At 36.4% G+C, this 17,482-nt stretch overlaps 1 protein-coding gene across 2 annotated transcripts; it reads right to left on the reverse strand.

The window, feature by feature from the left end:
• Positions 1-10,310: 10,310 nt before the first annotated feature.
• On the reverse strand, positions 10,311-16,426 carry LOC146459836 (uncharacterized). 2 transcript variants are annotated; one of them, XM_085088685.1, is made up of 5 exons: positions 15,319-16,365; positions 12,802-13,992; positions 12,120-12,170; positions 11,962-12,006; positions 10,311-10,667 (listed from the first exon to the last, which is right to left on the reverse strand). In XM_085088685.1, exons 2-5 carry the CDS (start codon positions 12,865-12,867, stop codon positions 10,524-10,526), a joined length of 306 nt encoding a protein of 101 aa, XP_084944811.1. In that variant the 5' UTR covers positions 12,868-13,992; positions 15,319-16,365; the 3' UTR covers positions 10,311-10,523. The 2 variants fall into 2 exon arrangements, 1 of the variants encoding a protein (XP_084944811.1); XR_014857770.1 differs by having other exon boundaries at positions 10,524-12,006; positions 12,120-12,163; positions 15,319-16,426.
• Between the last annotated feature and the right edge of the window lie 1,056 nt (positions 16,427-17,482).

Genomic DNA, 17,482 nt, shown 5'->3' on the forward strand with positions numbered 1-17,482 from the left:
ATTGATTTTATTAATCAATGTATTGCATTTTTTATCAATTTTTTGTTTCTCATCTTCTGTAAATTCATCGTCTGATTCCCCCATTTCAATGTCCATTTTGATTGATTTAATTGGTTTTTCAGTCTTAATTTCAATCTTTGTTTTGTATTTCCTGGCTTCAAGAGCATGTTTCATATTTTCTAAATGTGTAACTAATTCAAGGTTATTGATGAAATTGTTTTGCTTATTTGAGTCAATGTGATTGATTTGCATTTTATCAGGAATATTACCATTAAAACATTCGTAGACAAATCGATGAACATAAAAGTTTTTTATTCCATTTTGGTTGCGAACAGTTGTTTGTAAATACCCAGTTAAATGTAATCTTCCTTTTCGTGGGATCAATCTATTACGATTAATAATGTGCCCATCAGTTGAACATCCATAATTTGTATAAATTGGATGACAATAGTATGTTTTTCCAACATGAAAAACAGTATTTGTTGTTGGAATTTGCTTTGATGAATTTTCACCAACAGGAAAATTCACATATGCGTTGTCTAATTTTTTTGTTCCACTCATCTCAGTTACCCTAAAGGTACGCGTTTTGTCTTTAAGTGACTTTGGTTTTCAAATTCATGTCAAAACTGTCTTCCAAAACCACAGCATTCATAGTCAAATCAAAATGTTGATTAAATTAGCCTTGTATTCAACATCATTAATCCCTGTAAAGTGGAAAATTAATGTCATCCAAATCGTTACACATTCTGTAAAACATCTTATTGATTAACCTGTTTTCTGTGCGTGTAAACTCACAATCATTGTCTTCCATTGGTGGAAATTCCATTAATCTATTGACTGTTTGCAATTCTTCTTCAGAGTATGAGCTGTTCAAGAAGGCTTTTCTGGCTTTGTGCATGTGTTTCATATTTTCAGAGGCTGTCACCAATTGCAAATTTTCAATTGAATTGTTCTGGCGATTGGAATCAATGTGATTTACCTGTATTTTAGACGGAATATGTGTCTGATTTACGGCCTCATAGACGAATCGATGAGCGGGGCATGTATTGTTACGTCCCGGAGAAATTATATAATAGCCGTTCTCAGACAAATATCCTTTTCTAGGTTCTAATCTTTTTCGATTGATTATATAACCATCATCTGAGGCTCCGTAATTCTCAAATGTTGGATGAATAAAATATGTTTTATCATTATGATCAAATTGGTTGTTCATATAAATTAGATTACATAATTTTTCGAAACCGGTTATAACCGGTTTTTTTCTCCATCATTCAAATCAGCGATTGATGAGTTGGTTGGATTTAATCGATGATTGTTTGTGAGTTGGGGATCAGTTTGGTGTCATTTATGAAAAACGTAAATTTAGGTTTTTGAGAAACCGAGGATAAAAATTTAGGTTTTTTGAAAACCGAGGATTTAGGTTTTTAGGTTTTTGAGTTTAGGGTTGAATTCAAAGGCTGAAATAGTATTTTATGTAGTTATTGGGGTGAGATAATGTGGAGTTAATGGCGTCTCCGTTGCAGGAGTTAGGAAAAATATTGGATTTATAAGGTTTCGTATGGGATTTTTTATCATTTTTTGAAAAGTGAGCTGATACACCCAAATATCTAACTACTCAAGTTAATTTACATCCAGCCTTCATAGTTGGCAACAGCTTGGTACTATATCGTATTATGCGGAGGTTATTTAGTACTAGAATCGAGTTTGAGTTTATTGCCTTTTTTTTTCTATTACAATTTCCAGAAGTCTGCGGGCTTGATCCCTGAGGAAATTTTTCCTTTGTTTGTTAATGTGAGATGTAGAACTGAAGCTAACAGCTTAAAGCTGTAATCTACATAATGAATCAGACTTGCACGTACACGCGCACGCATTTTGCATGATATTATTTTAATATTTTTCTTCCTTCTTTCTTTCTTCCTTTCTTTCTTTCTTTCTTTCTTTCTTTCTTTATTTGTTTGTTTATTTGTTTTCAGTACATAATATACTGAATTCCTGGACAAAAGTACCCAATCAGAAAAAAATTTGTTACCAAAAGCATAGTCTCGTTGACGAACAAGTACATCTTTTATATTTAGGGGGACTAATTAATGCCTAAACTTAAGTTGACTTCAACTAATTGACCCGTTCTTTAATAAATACCTCTTACTAACCGAGTTCGAGGTCCGTACTGTAAGTTATGGACCGAGTCTTTTCCCGTTGCCATAAATCGACGGAAATAAACGAAGATCTGTAACTTACAGTACCGACCGAGGAAGGGGGGCTAGGGAGGGTTCATAATTTATGCAGATGGGGGGGGGGGGGTTATGACGGCTTTTAAATTTTTCCCTTCATGTTTTAAAAGTCCCCCACTTCTCCCCTTGATGTTCTTAATACATTTTTTTCTGCCCTCCCCCCCTCCCTCATGAGCTATCCTGCAAACCGTGGCAAAATACCATGACCCCCCCCCCCCCTCCCCCTCCCACTATCACCCTTTTTAACCTGAAAACCTCCTCTAAAATAGCTGATACAAGCATTTCTGGATTCTTAACATTTTATAACATTTGCATAAAGTGTGAGAGTGATGATAGTGAGTGTGAACTTGTACAATCGCCAACGAAGAAAACGTGCAGCACAAGAAGTGGACGAAGTGGCACAGACTTTGCGTTCAATTGGTGAATCGCAAATTTGTACAGCTGCCGCTACCTGATGCTAGCTCCTCACTACTTAACTTGTGTAACACAGAACACGAAATTAAGAAAACATAGGTGCCCATGGAAAACACAGTTCCAAGAAATCGAGCGCATATCAGTGCGAGTTTACCATTTATTGAAATAGAGTTTTCATCCTCGTTAAAATGAAAGAAACTTTGTTGACAGAATAGTCAAGGGGCGCATATACGGATGATGAAAACAAAAAATTTTTAACAGAAACTTTTTTGATTTCCCCCTTATGCCTTGTTGTACTTTAGAGGAAATTTTCCATAGTCCCCCCCCCCCCCTTCCAACCTACCGCTGAAAAATCGTGCCCCCCCCCCCCCCCCCCCACAAAGAAAAATAATCATAGCCACACCCTCTCTCTCTGCATAAATAATGAAACCTCCCTCAGTAAGATATTTATTATATCTGCGAGGTTAATCTGGCGCCAGGGAAAGGAACAAATTTCAAATTTAGCGGGCCGTACAATGAAATACGGCCCGCAAAATTGACCGATTACACCGCGCGTACTAACCGAGAGATACAGACAAGAAAGGTTGTCGCACGCAACATAATGATGAAACTAAAATTGACAAATTTCGATCCTACTGTACACAGAGGAATAATTGTTATTAAGATGAAATGTTTACTGGCTGTATTCTACTTTTAATCGTTTTTGTTATATGAATAAATTACGTATACGTTGGACAAACGTTTAAGCTCTCTTTGAAAGCGAGGACTGGTGCATGGTCTTTTACACTGAAATTATTAAGGCCACATCCGAACGAATCTATTTTCGTCATTTTTCATATGAAAGTTGCCATTATGATTTTAAAACCTAAAAGTTTTATCTTGTTAGGTCTTTTTGCTCCAAGAGTATGGTTTTTTCGAGTCCCTGTCTTTACGTGCATATTTCAAAAAGCTAAAGAAACCGTCTGATCCTGCCGCTAGAGGAAATCTAGATCTCATTACTGAGACCTTGACTTCAGGACATTCTTCTTTCTTCTTCTTTCGTGTGGTTTAGTTATTACAAAGAGAGATTTCTGAGAGAAGAACCTCGCTGTAACCTAAATTCAGTGTAAATACAATTTTTTTTGGTGGCGGTAACAGGTGCTTTTCCCAGCAGAAAATTAAAAAAATTGACACGTTTTCGTGACAACATCTGACCACCCCCAAACGGTAATCTTCGCGGATTTGAGTAAAATCTGTTTTCAAGAAATTTTACGTTTCATTGCAGAAAAGACGGCGGTTTTTACAAAAAAAACTAGTTTTATGTCGGCTCGAGGGGCACTCGGCAACCACCTGAAGACACCGCCGGACAACTGTAGACTTATCCAGTGAAGGCAATGAAGCACTCAAATCCCACTTGTACTTATCTCCGAGGGTAATTTGTAAGGGAGAGTTTTATACCAAACAGCCCGGTTCATGTCCATCTATTTTGTAAAGATAGGTCGAATAAAGAAACCAACATACGGTCACTCACTGATGAAGAAGTCAATCTCACGTTGAAACGTCAGAGAGGAATGACCTTCCACTAAAAGTCTGTGCAATAAGCGATTTTGACGATGACGTTATTTTGACTACAACTACCAGAATCCTCCTCGCTTTTCTTTGTTATATAAAATTTGTAAAAAAATAAATAAATAAATGAAGGATTGTGGTATAGTTGTCGTTAGTGACACCATCGTGAAAATGGCCTGTTTATCAATTGACAATGCGATCGACAGACTGCCTGCGCGCCTCTGCTCATTGACGCGTGGTAATTTGAAACTCGATTCCATCTCGGGGAATTTACTTCGCCTTTGGTGTACATTCGTTAACTAGTTGCGAATACCAACGAATAGCTCGAATAAGTTGCGAATAGTGATGAATTGTCACGATTAGTGATCAATAGTGTCGGTTAAGGTTGCTCGTTCTGGTTAAAATGTATCAGAAATAATAAAACTCACGTGACAAAACGTCTTGGACAAAGAATCGAAAGCTCGTATTTAAATATAAATTTTCGATCCTGAAAACAAAACTTTTTTGTTTGAAATACGATATGACAGGTCAAGAGACAACTTTTTCTCTAACAATAAAACTACGTATTGCAATTATTTTTGTGGTGCTTTATAAATAATTATGTGTACTCTATGGTGCATGAATTATTTTTTCGTTTGCATCAATCAATTTTTTCCTTGCATATCTTAATTTTCCTCTTTAGGCCAGCATAATTTTTTTCTTTGGACGAATTTTTGTTTTGACCAATTTTATTTCCCATTGCCTGCCATTGAAAAATCCCATTGGGGGTTACGCACCTATATGCCACGACATTTTGGTGGTATGCCACAAGGTGCCGTTTATTTTAAAATAATTTATTTCTTTGACATCTTCACCTCAATTGATTGTTCACCAGCGAAAGGTTGTTTTACTTGCTCGGTTCAGGAAGAGAATAGCCTATATCAGAAAACAAACAATGCCAGATACATCTCTCGATCAAGACATCTGGCAGAAGCCAGTTAAAAGAAGTAGTGGAAACGGAAATTGGCAATTTTTAGTAAACTTTGTATCTAAAGGTAGCTGAGAGCAAGGAAAAATAGACTAAAATTAAACACTCCCGTATCTGCCTGTGAAACAAATTATTCAATGTGTGGAACCCAATTTTCCCCAATGATAGTGAAATATCGTGGCATGAATGTGACGAGCAGCAAAAGACCCCGAACTTAAATTTTCAAGTTACAGCCTGGCGAAATAATATATATTCTCCTAGTTTTTCGACCAGAAAAGTAGAATATTTGATCTTATATATACAAAAGGGATCACCTGTCAATGAGTAAAATAGGAATGAATGCGAAGGTCTTTCGCTGTTTTTAAAAACGATATCTGCCTTTAAACTCTTCCTTTCGCTATAAATGTCACTAAAATCAAACCAAAACAAGGTGAACTAAAAACATGCAAATAAAAATGAATTTTAAACGGTTAATATGGCGGCTGTATAGCGACTAAAGGGTAAGCTTTGAACGGCTCAATCGCGGAGGCGGAAAACAATTGAGTCACTTTTTCGCCTCCTGTAGTTCCTGCTTCTTTAGTGACTTTAACCGTAATAAAGGTGGTAATAAATAAAAAGGAAATGAACACAAATACTCTTTGTAGTGTTTTTTTTTTTCAACGATAAGTGAAAACAGTCACAAAAATGGCGATATACAGGGGAGTGTGCATGTAACAAATTTCAAACTAGCAGACACAAAAGGTGCCAAACAAAGCAATTTGCCTTCTGCGAAAGCAAGACACAGGAAGGCAAGCGAGCCCGCGCTACCACTTACTGAGCAGACTCTTGTGCGTTCTACTGTATTAAAGGCAGTACTTTTTCAAGTTATTGATCAGCTAACTTACCGTAGAAGAAAGGCTCCTCAAAAATTCTGAAGTCACTAACGGTTATGAGACGAAACCTGACAAATAAACGATACACTATGAGTGACGTGCTAACAAAAGTGAGCTGGCGGTAAATAACAAGGATGGTGGGAGCTTATTAAAATAATAACAGTGATATTAAAATGAGTATGACGGTAAAATGTTTATATCGGATGGCTTCTATGAATATGAATTAAGACGGTAACCTCGTTCTACGTGTAAATGTTTCATTCACTTGAGCTTGTTGTTGTTGTTTTTTTCTTTTCCAGTTTCGATCAGTTTACATGTTTGATGTCTGGGAAAATTTGTTTTTTGTTTTTGAGTTGTGAGAAAAGTAAAGGACAGAAGTCAGCAGCTTGAAGTCTGCAGTCTAAATAATGAATCAAACTTGGACATACAAGCGTACGCATTTTTTATTTTATTGTTTTTCTTACTTATTTAATTACAGTATATATTCTTTTTAAGAAACACGATCTTCTGAATTCCTGGACGATACATAACCTTAGAATTAGTTAAAATTTTTGTAGCAAGTGCACAGTCTCGTTGACGAACATTAGTACATCTTTTATATTTCTTAAGCTAATAAAAGCCTAACATTTAGCTCGCTTCAACTAATTGTCCCGCAGGCAATGGTGATACGAAACTAACACTGACAAATTTCGATCCTAATGTAAACAGAGCAATGCCTATTTTTTAGATGAAATGTCTACTGGCTGGATTCTACTTTTAATCGTTTTGCTTGTATGAATAAATTACATAAATAAAGGAAAGACGCAGTTATTTATGCAAATTCTGAGGGCGAGTTACCAAAAAAAAAAAAAAAACTGAAGAAAAATTCGGGCTTGAACGAGATTCGAACTAATTACATACAACGGGTAACGCGTTTCAGTCACAAAATTCCACCACCAGTAAACAATGGTGTGCATACGTATGACTTGTTTTTCTCCGCTAAAAAGCCGTGCGGAGCTCCTAAACAGGAATCGACTCGCGTTTGTAACTGCTTCACCTGTCAAACAGACTCTCTCTTGTCAAGGCCTTTAAAGTCGTCAATTTGTCACTTTATACATGTTTTGAGGGTCCATTTACCTTTCTGGTTGCTAAGTTACACCGTTGCTATACAAATACAAATTGACTTCCGCTTTCTAGGAAAAGTTTGAATTTCTATTCGCCTATCTGCTGATCTACTCCACCTTATTAATTGATACTCTTAATTTAATTTTATTTTTTAGCGAAAATCATTGATTTGGTGTGGATGTGTCTTATAAATTTCAAGCTGAAGGAAGAAAGAGGACTAGAAAACAACAAAATCGGGTAACATGTATGAAGCAGCGACAAGCATTTTGTGAAATGTTCGTCCCGTTCTCAAGTAAATTCAAGGTGAAAACGTTGCCTTGGTGTTCCAAGCCAATTCTAGCCCGAGGCAGCGTTTACACGAACGCCGTTTCAAATCGTCACGGTTTCATACCCTTGAAACCGCATCGAAAACGATACAGTTTCAAAGTGGTTACGCAGTGCCAATCACACCGTTTGCAAGTGTTTACGTTATGCTAATCTCTTTCCCAGGCACTCATTATTGAGGAAGGGGATCTGGGTTCGATTATTACGCCGCCATTTTGTTTTTCTCAACATGGCGAAAAATAGAGCAAAGTTCACATGGACTGACGACGAAGTACAACTCCTGTTGAAAGTTTAAAAGGAACTATCGAGTACAAAGTCAGTAAAACGGCCAAGGTTCACCATTTTCAATCTTTGCGCCTAAGTGAAATTTCGCGCCAAGATAGTAACCGTATTCAAATCGATGCGGTTTCGCCGTTTACACGACAGATGAAACCGTATCGTTTTGAAAACGCTCCACTTTTGTCAGCGTTTTCAAATCGACCCGGTTTCGGTAACGGTCTCGGCCGGCGTCGTGTAAACAGAAGGAGTAACCGCATTGAAAGCGATGCGGTTACAAATAAAACCGCGTTCGTGTAAACGCTGCCTGAGTATCAGGCTTTTCGGGGCGCTTGGCGTTCAAGTTGCTAATTAAAATATACAAGCTGCAGTCAGGCTACAGCCTTTTTACCTAGTGAAACGCAACTTGTTAGCAGTTTACCTGGGGTTATATGACCGATTTATGATCGATTTTTCCCCAGGTAATTTACCTCGGCGATGGTTTATCGTCTGGAGCTATACTGAAATAGCGTACTGATCACTGCCTCTAGAGTAAAAATAATTTAGATAATCCGACCAAACGTGATAAAGCGCATTTATATTTTACCGGTCAACTCGCCAAAAGACCTAAATAAAAATGTGACTCTGCTTATTAAAAAAATTTCCAGTGGTAAAGTACATTTTAAGTCGCCCTGGGCCCGGTTGTTCGAAAACAAATAAATTATTATAAATAAATTATTATAAACCGATTAACGCTAATCCCCGATTAAAAATTAATCGAGGTTTTCATCTCGCTCATTAAAAATTTTTTTGAAAGCTTATTTTAGGCTAGTGGTAAGGAAAAATCTAAGTCAAAACTGAGGAACAAAAATCCTTTTGAAGAGTCTTTATTGATTAGTAATTAAACTCAAAGCAAAGTTCACGTTAACACTGGAAAAAATGATAAATTTACATGCACTGTAAATTTTCCTTTTTATATGTAAATAACATGTAAATCACCTGGAAAATACTGTAATTATCATTTTACGGCTAAAATGCCTTTTTACAGGATCTCAGAAGATACTGTAAAGAAACTGTAAATATTATGAATAGAGCATGTAAAAAGTGAGAAACATCCTGTAAATTTGTAAGACACTACAGCCAAGATCATGTAAAAAGAATGTAAAAAGTGCCTGTAACCTGTAAATAACATGTAAATTTTGGAAGAGAGTGCGTTTGACCTTGTAAATAGGTTGTAAATCTTGCCACGACCCTGTAAAAACTCTGTCAATCTCCTAAAGGGACTGTGATTTGACCATGCAAAAACTCTGTAAATCGAAAACGGGGACCTGATTTTACTCTGTAAAATCCCTGTAAATAGAAAAGGGGACTGGCTCGTCGCTGTAAATGCCCTGTAAATGGAAAAGTCGGGCCTGGTTTTTCTATGTAAAAACGCTGTAAATCATAAGCGGGGGACTACTTTGACTCTGTAAAAACGTTGTAAATCGAAAAAGGGGGCCTGGCTCGTCGCTGTAAAAAGCCTGTAAATAAAATAGGGCGGCTGGCTTGATTCTGTAAAAACGCTGTAAATCGAAAAAGGGGCCTGGTTTGATTCTGTAAAAAGCCTGTAACTCGAAAAAGGGGGCCTGACTTGATTCTGTAAAAAGCCTGTAAATCGAAAAAGGGGGCCTGACTTGATTCTGTAAAAAGCCTGTAAATCGAAAAAGGGGGCCTGGCTTGATTCTGTAAAAAGCCTGTAAATCGAAAAAGGGGGCCTGGCTTAATTCTGTAAAAAGCCTGTAACTCGAAAAAGGGGGCCTGACTTGATTCTGTAAAAAGCCTGTAAATCGAAAAAGGGGGCCTGGCTTGATTCTGTAAAAAGCCTGTAAATCGAAAAAGGGGGACTGGTTTAACTCTGTAAAAAGCCTGTAAATTGAAAAAGGGGGCCTGGCTTGACTTAGTAAAAAGCCTGTAAATAAAAAAAAGAGGGCCTGGCTTGACTCTGTAAAAAGCCTGTAAATAAAAAAAGGGTGCCTGGCTTGACTCTGTAAAAAGCCTGTAAATCAAAAAAGAGGGCCTGGCTTGACTCTGTAAAAAGCCTGTAAATGTAAAAAGGGAGTTTTTCATACACTTTTTAAATTTGAAAAAAGAGAAGAATTTGATCCCATAAATCACAAGAGGCATTTGACAGTAACAATTAATCAAACACCATTTTCATTCCTTTGTTTTTAATTGCAAGGTTCTTTTTAAAACCTACATTGTATCTGTATAAAAAGTTTCTTCATCACCATGAATAACAATGTTGATCACTGAAATTTTCAATAATCAGTACATCAAAAACAATGATGCAATAAATACATGCAGCTTGCTAAAACTTATTTTTCTTTGTTAAAACAGTTCAATACTCTCATAAATACAGTATAATCTTCATAACTATTGCTGAATTCATTTCATTATTCATTAAATAGAGGAAAGTTCATGGCCATTGAAATTTTATCATTGACTGTTGAAAATATTTTAATTAATTAATTGAATTTCTTCATGTAGTTAAATATTTTAAATAATTGTAATTTTATCATTAACTGTGGAAAATATTTTCACAAGTGAGCACAGGGAATGGGTGCAATATTTTTTATTACAAGATAAATTTTGTATCTCAAAGTGGCTATGTAATGTTCATCAGTGTTAAAAAAGGTAAATTACAGTAGCTTTCTAGGACGTGCATGGAAACAACCTAATTTTCCCCATCAGATGACTCCTTATCTGCAGTGATTATCCTTTCTTATCACAATAATTTATTTTGTTCATAAACCCTTTGTCCTAAGGACCTTACAAATCACTTTTACTTGAAGTGCTTTTGTACAGAATGCAAAAGTGTTTGCATTTGTTTTCCAGTACTTTAGATTGTACACTTGGTATGGTCTTGGCCTTTAGATAGTGAAGAGCAACCATAATGGCCTTATCTTTGGCAACCTACAAGAAGAGCAAATATGTTTCATAAGGGCTTGTGACATAACTTCTGTTGTATTGGATTATGCCTACAAAATACACATGTATGGTAATTTGATTTGTCCCTTTTGATGAGTACATTTTTCCCAAATTATTCATTTCGATAATAAAAGCACTAGTGGGAGAGATTTTATGTATTCTTTTGACAGCGTTGTTTAAAAAAGACTTTGCAAAGTTTCAAACTATTGATCGACAGCTGTGCAGGCTTTAGTTTGCTTCTGGATAACGACTTACTACCTAAGACATAAAAAATGCAATTCAACCCCCATGAGAGACTACTTAAAACATCAAACCCATGTGGTGGTTGATGGAATGTCCTTAAAATCAACTTTCTGTGTACTTAAAAAAACCTGTCTTTAATAGCTCCAACTCATTCTCCTTCATATTCTGCAATCGTTTCTGTTCATACTCTGAAATTTCCTACATGCATGAAAACCAAATAGATAATATCAAGTTATCATTGATAATAAGCAAGAGGGTTAAAAAGTAACTGCAGTGCTTGGTTGCCACTCTGACCAGTATCCTGGAAATCTTAAGCTGCCGTTACATGTTGAAACTTTTAGCTGAAACTTGTGTGCAATGGCGCTGCGAAACAAGTTTCAACAGGCGTTGCACAGTGTAACATGGTCGGTTCAGTGAAACTTTTTCAAACTTCTGTTGCAAGACAAGTTTCATGAAAAGTAGAACAGCTTCCTACTTCTGCAACGGCGCGAAACGGTTGCAATGGTGAAAAAAAAAAAGAGTTTCACCGTGTAACACCACTTCGCGAAACTTGTTTCGCAGCGCCATTGCACACAAGTTTCAGCTAAAAGTTTCAATGTGTAACGGCAGCTTTAGTGGCCCAGGTCAGAACAAATTTGGCCTTCTTATGACTGTCCTCCAGTTTAACATAAAAATCTTGTATTATGAGAAGCCCAGACTTGTTTGATTTAGACCAGAACTGGGCAAAATACTGTATAGCCGGTGATTCAAAACAGAATACCTACTGGAGCTCCAGCCATTGCTGGGACTCATTGAAAGGACTTCCACAGCTTTTAATTTATGGTCCCAGAAATAGATTAAGGGCCATTCCACTGTCTTTTCGATGTGACGAGGGTCAAATGCTAGACCCCCACGGAGTGGGCATGACCAAACTTCATCCCAACACAAATGTTTTTAATAATTTAATATTCAAATTAATGAAATGTTTTCAAAAAAGTAGACAACCCACATGACTAAAATCTAATTCCACTAGAGCAACATGTACATGCTTTCTTACCTTACTGGTGTCATCTTCTTTGGCTTCCTTCTGGTTAGCAGCAGTCTCGTCAAGATCATAACAACAAGACATTAACAAGGTATTAGTGGAAGTATTATGATTATTTTAAAAAAAGTATTGTGATTTACACTGATTAAATATTTAAATAAGAGGGTTACCTTAGTACATGTTGTCTGCTTAAGCCTCTTGGTGGAATTCTCAGCTGAATCCTGCCAAAAAGTTAAAAAAATAATAATTTTGATGAACAGTCAAACCTGTATTACACTGTAAGCACAGACACCATCTTGTGTGGACAATCATTATTGGGTGAGCAGCAACCAAAATCCCAAAATTACTTTTCGTTATCTTCAAATTTTGCCATTTGCTGTCTTAAATATTGCTTAGTTCAAGTTCTCCATTGTGATAGGAAAACAAATGAAAAACCAAACCATTCCTGCTTATAAGCATGTGCTTCTCTGATTCAAGATAATTTTATTTCATACCATGAGAAGACGTATATGTGTTGTTGCAGCCCTACTTCATTTGAAAAGATTGCCACTCACAAATTTATACATTTGAAAACCCAACAGCATGACAATGATTGACAAAACAAGTTTCAATTTGCATGAACATTATTAAGACACAAGTAGTCATGTGAATATCCACAACTAGACACTAAGCTGAACAGGTAAGTGTACAGTTACTGAGTTAGCATACACAAATCCTTCATTGGTGAATTTTTATTGTTTACATTAGAGCATTCTCTAATTCACTAAATCCAGGTTTTACTGTATTACTTTGCTGCAGCCGGTTAAAAACAAGTTGGAAAAGACCACTAAGTAAAATAAGAAATGGACATACTCTTTCCTTGTGGGTAGTGGACTGTTCTGCCTGCTTCCTCTTGGAATTCAGAGTTGGTTCCCACATGTAAACAGGGAACACTTGTTAGAGAACAATAATAATGATATGAAAATGAACACCCACTGAATAAAGGCTGTCATATATAGAAACAGTTACATAATAGAAAGCTGGACATGTATTTTAAAGCCAAGTGCAGCAATGACAATGGCTACATGTATGTAAATGTAATTGGATGCATGGCATGCATGTGGGCCATGTATTTTGGTATGTACACTTCTTTCCATACATTATTCTACAAAACAACAAGTAACATGAAATAACAAGATTTAAGGTTTTGACGACAACAGAAGCACGCAACAGTGTGCTGTGCTGTACAAGTACTGTACTTGTAAGATTCCTACAAGATTCTTACAAGATTGTTGAAAGATTCTTACAAGATCTTGGTAAGATCTGATAAGAATCTTAGTAAGGAACTTAAAGTCGATAGTCAAGATATAATAATCAATCTCAAGCTTAAGACATCATAAGAGGTATCATACATGTAGGACACAAAATCAAGATTTGACCAACAGTTTATTAGAAGGTCTCACACCATAAAATTGTGAAATTACTATAACAAAGACTTTAAAAAACCGTTTATATGATCTATAGAAAACCTGTTATTTCATTTAGTGATCATTTTTTGTCCCCCTTATTTACAAATCATGCAATTAACTGAACTGGAAACTGAGTTATACTCAAAAATTAATAAGTGAACCTATTACACTCAATTTGGTTTGATTGTGTCCCAGAAAATTTACACAGAGAGCAAAGAGGCAGTGTCATTCGGGTACCACAATTTTGGGTCAAAATGCACTACCTTTAAAATACAAGCACTTCGTTGATTTTTGACTTCAAGAAATAAAGTGAATCTTGAGTAAAAAAAATGAGCTAAAATAAGTAAATTAACATTAAAAAATAAAAATAAACCCTTTTTTTCTCACAAGGTCTGCATTTAACTCACAGATGATCACTCAGTTCAACTGGCTCTAAACATGCACTTTGACAATTTGTGGTGGCTCAGAAAAATATCATGGATGCTTTCACTTTGCAAGTGTTGCTTGCCAGCTCCAACTTATAAAATTAATAAAATATTGAAAAATTAATCTTCTCCCACATTTCATTCAGCTGCACCTCCAGGGCTAGAGGGACCTGTACAGCAAAATAAGACAGTCATGTTAACTTATGTCCTGACCAGAGTACACAGTGTTATCTCATTCTCACTTCAGTCAGCATTCTCACAATGTTTTGTAGTAGCACATGCAGACAACTCAGACAACTGGCTGTCTTGTTCATAGGAAACCCAAGTCTAAATTTACAAGTGGCTTTGATATAAAAAGAAAATTCCAAGCTCAAATACAAAAAGATTATTATAATGATTATTTCATTGTTAACTGTACAGATGTATGTCTGGACAGTGCAACTTACTTTGTACTCTTTAAGAAAACATTATTGCATTGATCAAAAGAATTGTTACTTAGTGTTCCCTTTATTTTGCTTGCTATTTTCAACTAAAGAACTATGGTATCAAGCACTGATCAAATACTGTCATTATTAAAGTTACAAAATTTTATTTAGTTTTATTGCTCCTGAGTAGAAGTAGCAGAAGTCACGATTTACAACAAAATTAAATCAGTTAAAATAGACTCCAACAGTCATAAATATAAGTGACTTTATTGAGCAGGATTTGGTGACTTAACTCTGAAGCTGCAGTCTTGAGTCTCGACCTTGACATTGGGTCATCCCATTTATTATTCGCACCCACCCCCCCCCCCCCCCCCTATTGAGGGCTTTTGTGTCTACCCCTATCAGAAATAACTTTTCAAGACTCCTTTAGAAATTAAGATCAAAGTGCCAACACATTACCCCTCAGGAAAAAAGAAAGAGTTCAAAGATACCGATATAAATGCCCCCTCAGAAATAACTCTTAAAGACCCCCTCCCTCCTCCTCAGATTTCACAGTACCTCAATAGGGAACGGGGGGGGGGGGGGGGTGCAGATATTAAATGGAATGGCCCATTACAAAATGGAGTTGAAAATCTACAGTAAAACCGAAAATTGTGCACTTTAAGTCAGTTCTTCTGAGTGATCACAGTGACTGGCTAGGTTGTCATTAACTTTTTAGACAATGTTGCAGTGAGCTTTTCACCCGTAACAATATTGTTAGTTCCTGATCTGAGTAAAATGAGCCATACACTCCACGAAGATCATAAACTGATCTTCACGCCAAATCAAGATCGATCACTCACGTTTTCAGCTTATACCAAGACTGTCATGATATTAACCCAGCTACAAATTACTCCATAAAAGCGTTTTCAAAGGCCTCATAAAAAAACTAAATGGGGAATGACCACCTCAACAATCTTCAAGAAGCACATATGCATGCTCGTTGTCTGCATGGATCCATGTTGTCTGTAATTTGCGTGGATGATCACACATCATGTAGTCTTTCGCAAAATGATTGGTGTCGAAACTTACCTCTTTCTAAAAAGTGGTTGTCCACAGTTTGCTGCTTGAAGCCATCATTTTTTTTAGCTTACAGAGGTAAAATCCAGAGGAAATGTGTGCTGTATACTTGAATCCCGCCTAAAATCTAACATGAAACGGTCTTTCTCCGAGCCTGCAGTGGCATATCTGCTGACCAAAATGGTGCCCAGTCTTCTCAGTCTGAATGAAATCCAAGATGGCTGCCGGTGTTGTTGCTGTGATTCAGTGTGATTCCGGCCCACGTTTATCGAATATCCACGTTTTCTTCCTCATTTTAAAAGCTAGCATTGTACATGAAAATCTTAGGAATTATGATTCAAAGAACTGTTGTTCTTTTTGGCATTAAATGGAGTTTAGATTCATCAAAGAAGGTTTGTAAGTAATAGTGTTTTCACGACAAATGCGTTTCAGTGTTGGACGGTGCATTAAGTTACTGCGAATACAATCTGTAAACTGCAAACTGTAAGTCTTAACAGTCATATCTTTTAAGCCTTTGTTTAGAAACACACATGTCTACATAGCGTTTATCAACTTAGGACACTGAAGAAAACAGTATTAAGATGTACAAGATGTCACTAATGTAAAGAGATTATCACAGTCAGTGTGAGAGTCTTGCTGGCATTTATTCTTAGATCCTGTCAAGATTCTTGTAAGATATTATGAGGTCTTAATAAAGAATTGAGGTAACAGAAGGTTTTTTTTTACTAGATCTTCATAGAAACTGTTTATAAAAGATCTTTTTCTTAATTACCGGTATTGATGCTAAGATCTTACCAAGATAATTGTAAGGTAGTAAGATCTTAATCAGAATGGTTGTAAGATTTTGGTACGAATTTCGATTAAGATCTTATTAAGAAAACATTAAGAAATTGGTAAGATGTTATCAAAATCTGTTTAAGATCTTATTTTTAATTCATAGTAAGATCTTAACAAGAATTCTTATAAGATCTTGTCACAAATTTTGATAAGATCTTAATAAGAAAATATTAAGAAATGGAAAAGATCTTATTCAATTTTTTTGAGATCTTATTGATTGTTAGGTTGAGGATTTTTTCAAGATTCTTACAAGTATCTTACAAGAATTTAGTAAGGTCTTGTAAGAGCTTATAAGATCTTAAAATGCTGAAGATTGTATAGTTTGTATTAAGATTTTATAAAGAAGTGCCGTAAGATCTTATTAAGATCTGTAATCTTAACAAATCTTAACAAGATCTTATTAAGATCTTAGTGTTATTTTCATTCTTACAAGATTCTTACAAGATCTTACAAGATCTTAATAAGATTTCCACCTGGGATTATAGTGTTGATAATAAAAAAAAATTATTTATCTCACCTTTCTGCTAATTCTGCTCGTCTTTGCAACCTGAAGTCATAGTTCAAAGGGAGGTCTTTGAAGAAAGCCATTTTTGACAGAGCTCCAGGGCACCGAGAATTATTAAAAACCTGGGGATGAACCAGTCCCCCTTTTTCGAGCTGAGCTTACCACCGTTTTTCTTCCTTTTTCTCGCTTTTACCGCTTTTACCAACCTCGTACCCAGAGTCCTCAGGTTCTTTGGCCAGCGGTTAGTCGCCGGCGTTGCCCCGCTCAAAAAGCCTGAAGACTCTGGGTACAAGACCGGCGCTTTTCGAGAATTTGTCCACACTTACCAATTCCAGGCTCCTCACGGTAAAACGGCCATGTTTTGTTGATACCCAGACCCGGCCCACTGGCACCAGAAACTTCGGATGCAATTAATGATACCAAAATTTCGGTTTGAATTTCCGAAATTTCCAGGTGTCAAGAGGAACGGTTTTTTTCCACTTCAATGAACCGGTCTTGTTTCGAGATGAACTTTCAGGAAATTACCGTTCCATTTGCTTCTGAACCGAAAATTCCAGAATTTTTGACAAAATGAATCACGCTCACGGTTCAATTAGTGCAGTTCCATTTGTCCAAAGAAATCTACCGAAAATTCTATTTAAATGGTATGCGCTCAGGGTTTTTACAGCGACAAGCCAGGCACCAATATACGATTTAGAGGGTTTTTCAGAAGTCAAAGTAGTGCACCCTTTTTGGATTTACAGGTTTTTTACAGCGAGTAGGCAAGGCCCCCTTTTTCGATTTACAGGCTTTTTACGGAGTCAAGCCAGGCCCCCTTTTTCGATTTACAGGCTT

The sequence above is a fragment of the Pavona decussata genome, unplaced genomic scaffold (assembly GCF_977016875.1).
Source record: "Pavona decussata unplaced genomic scaffold, jaPavDecu1.1 SCAFFOLD_215, whole genome shotgun sequence".
Lineage (NCBI taxonomy): Eukaryota > Metazoa > Cnidaria > Anthozoa > Scleractinia > Agariciidae > Pavona > Pavona decussata.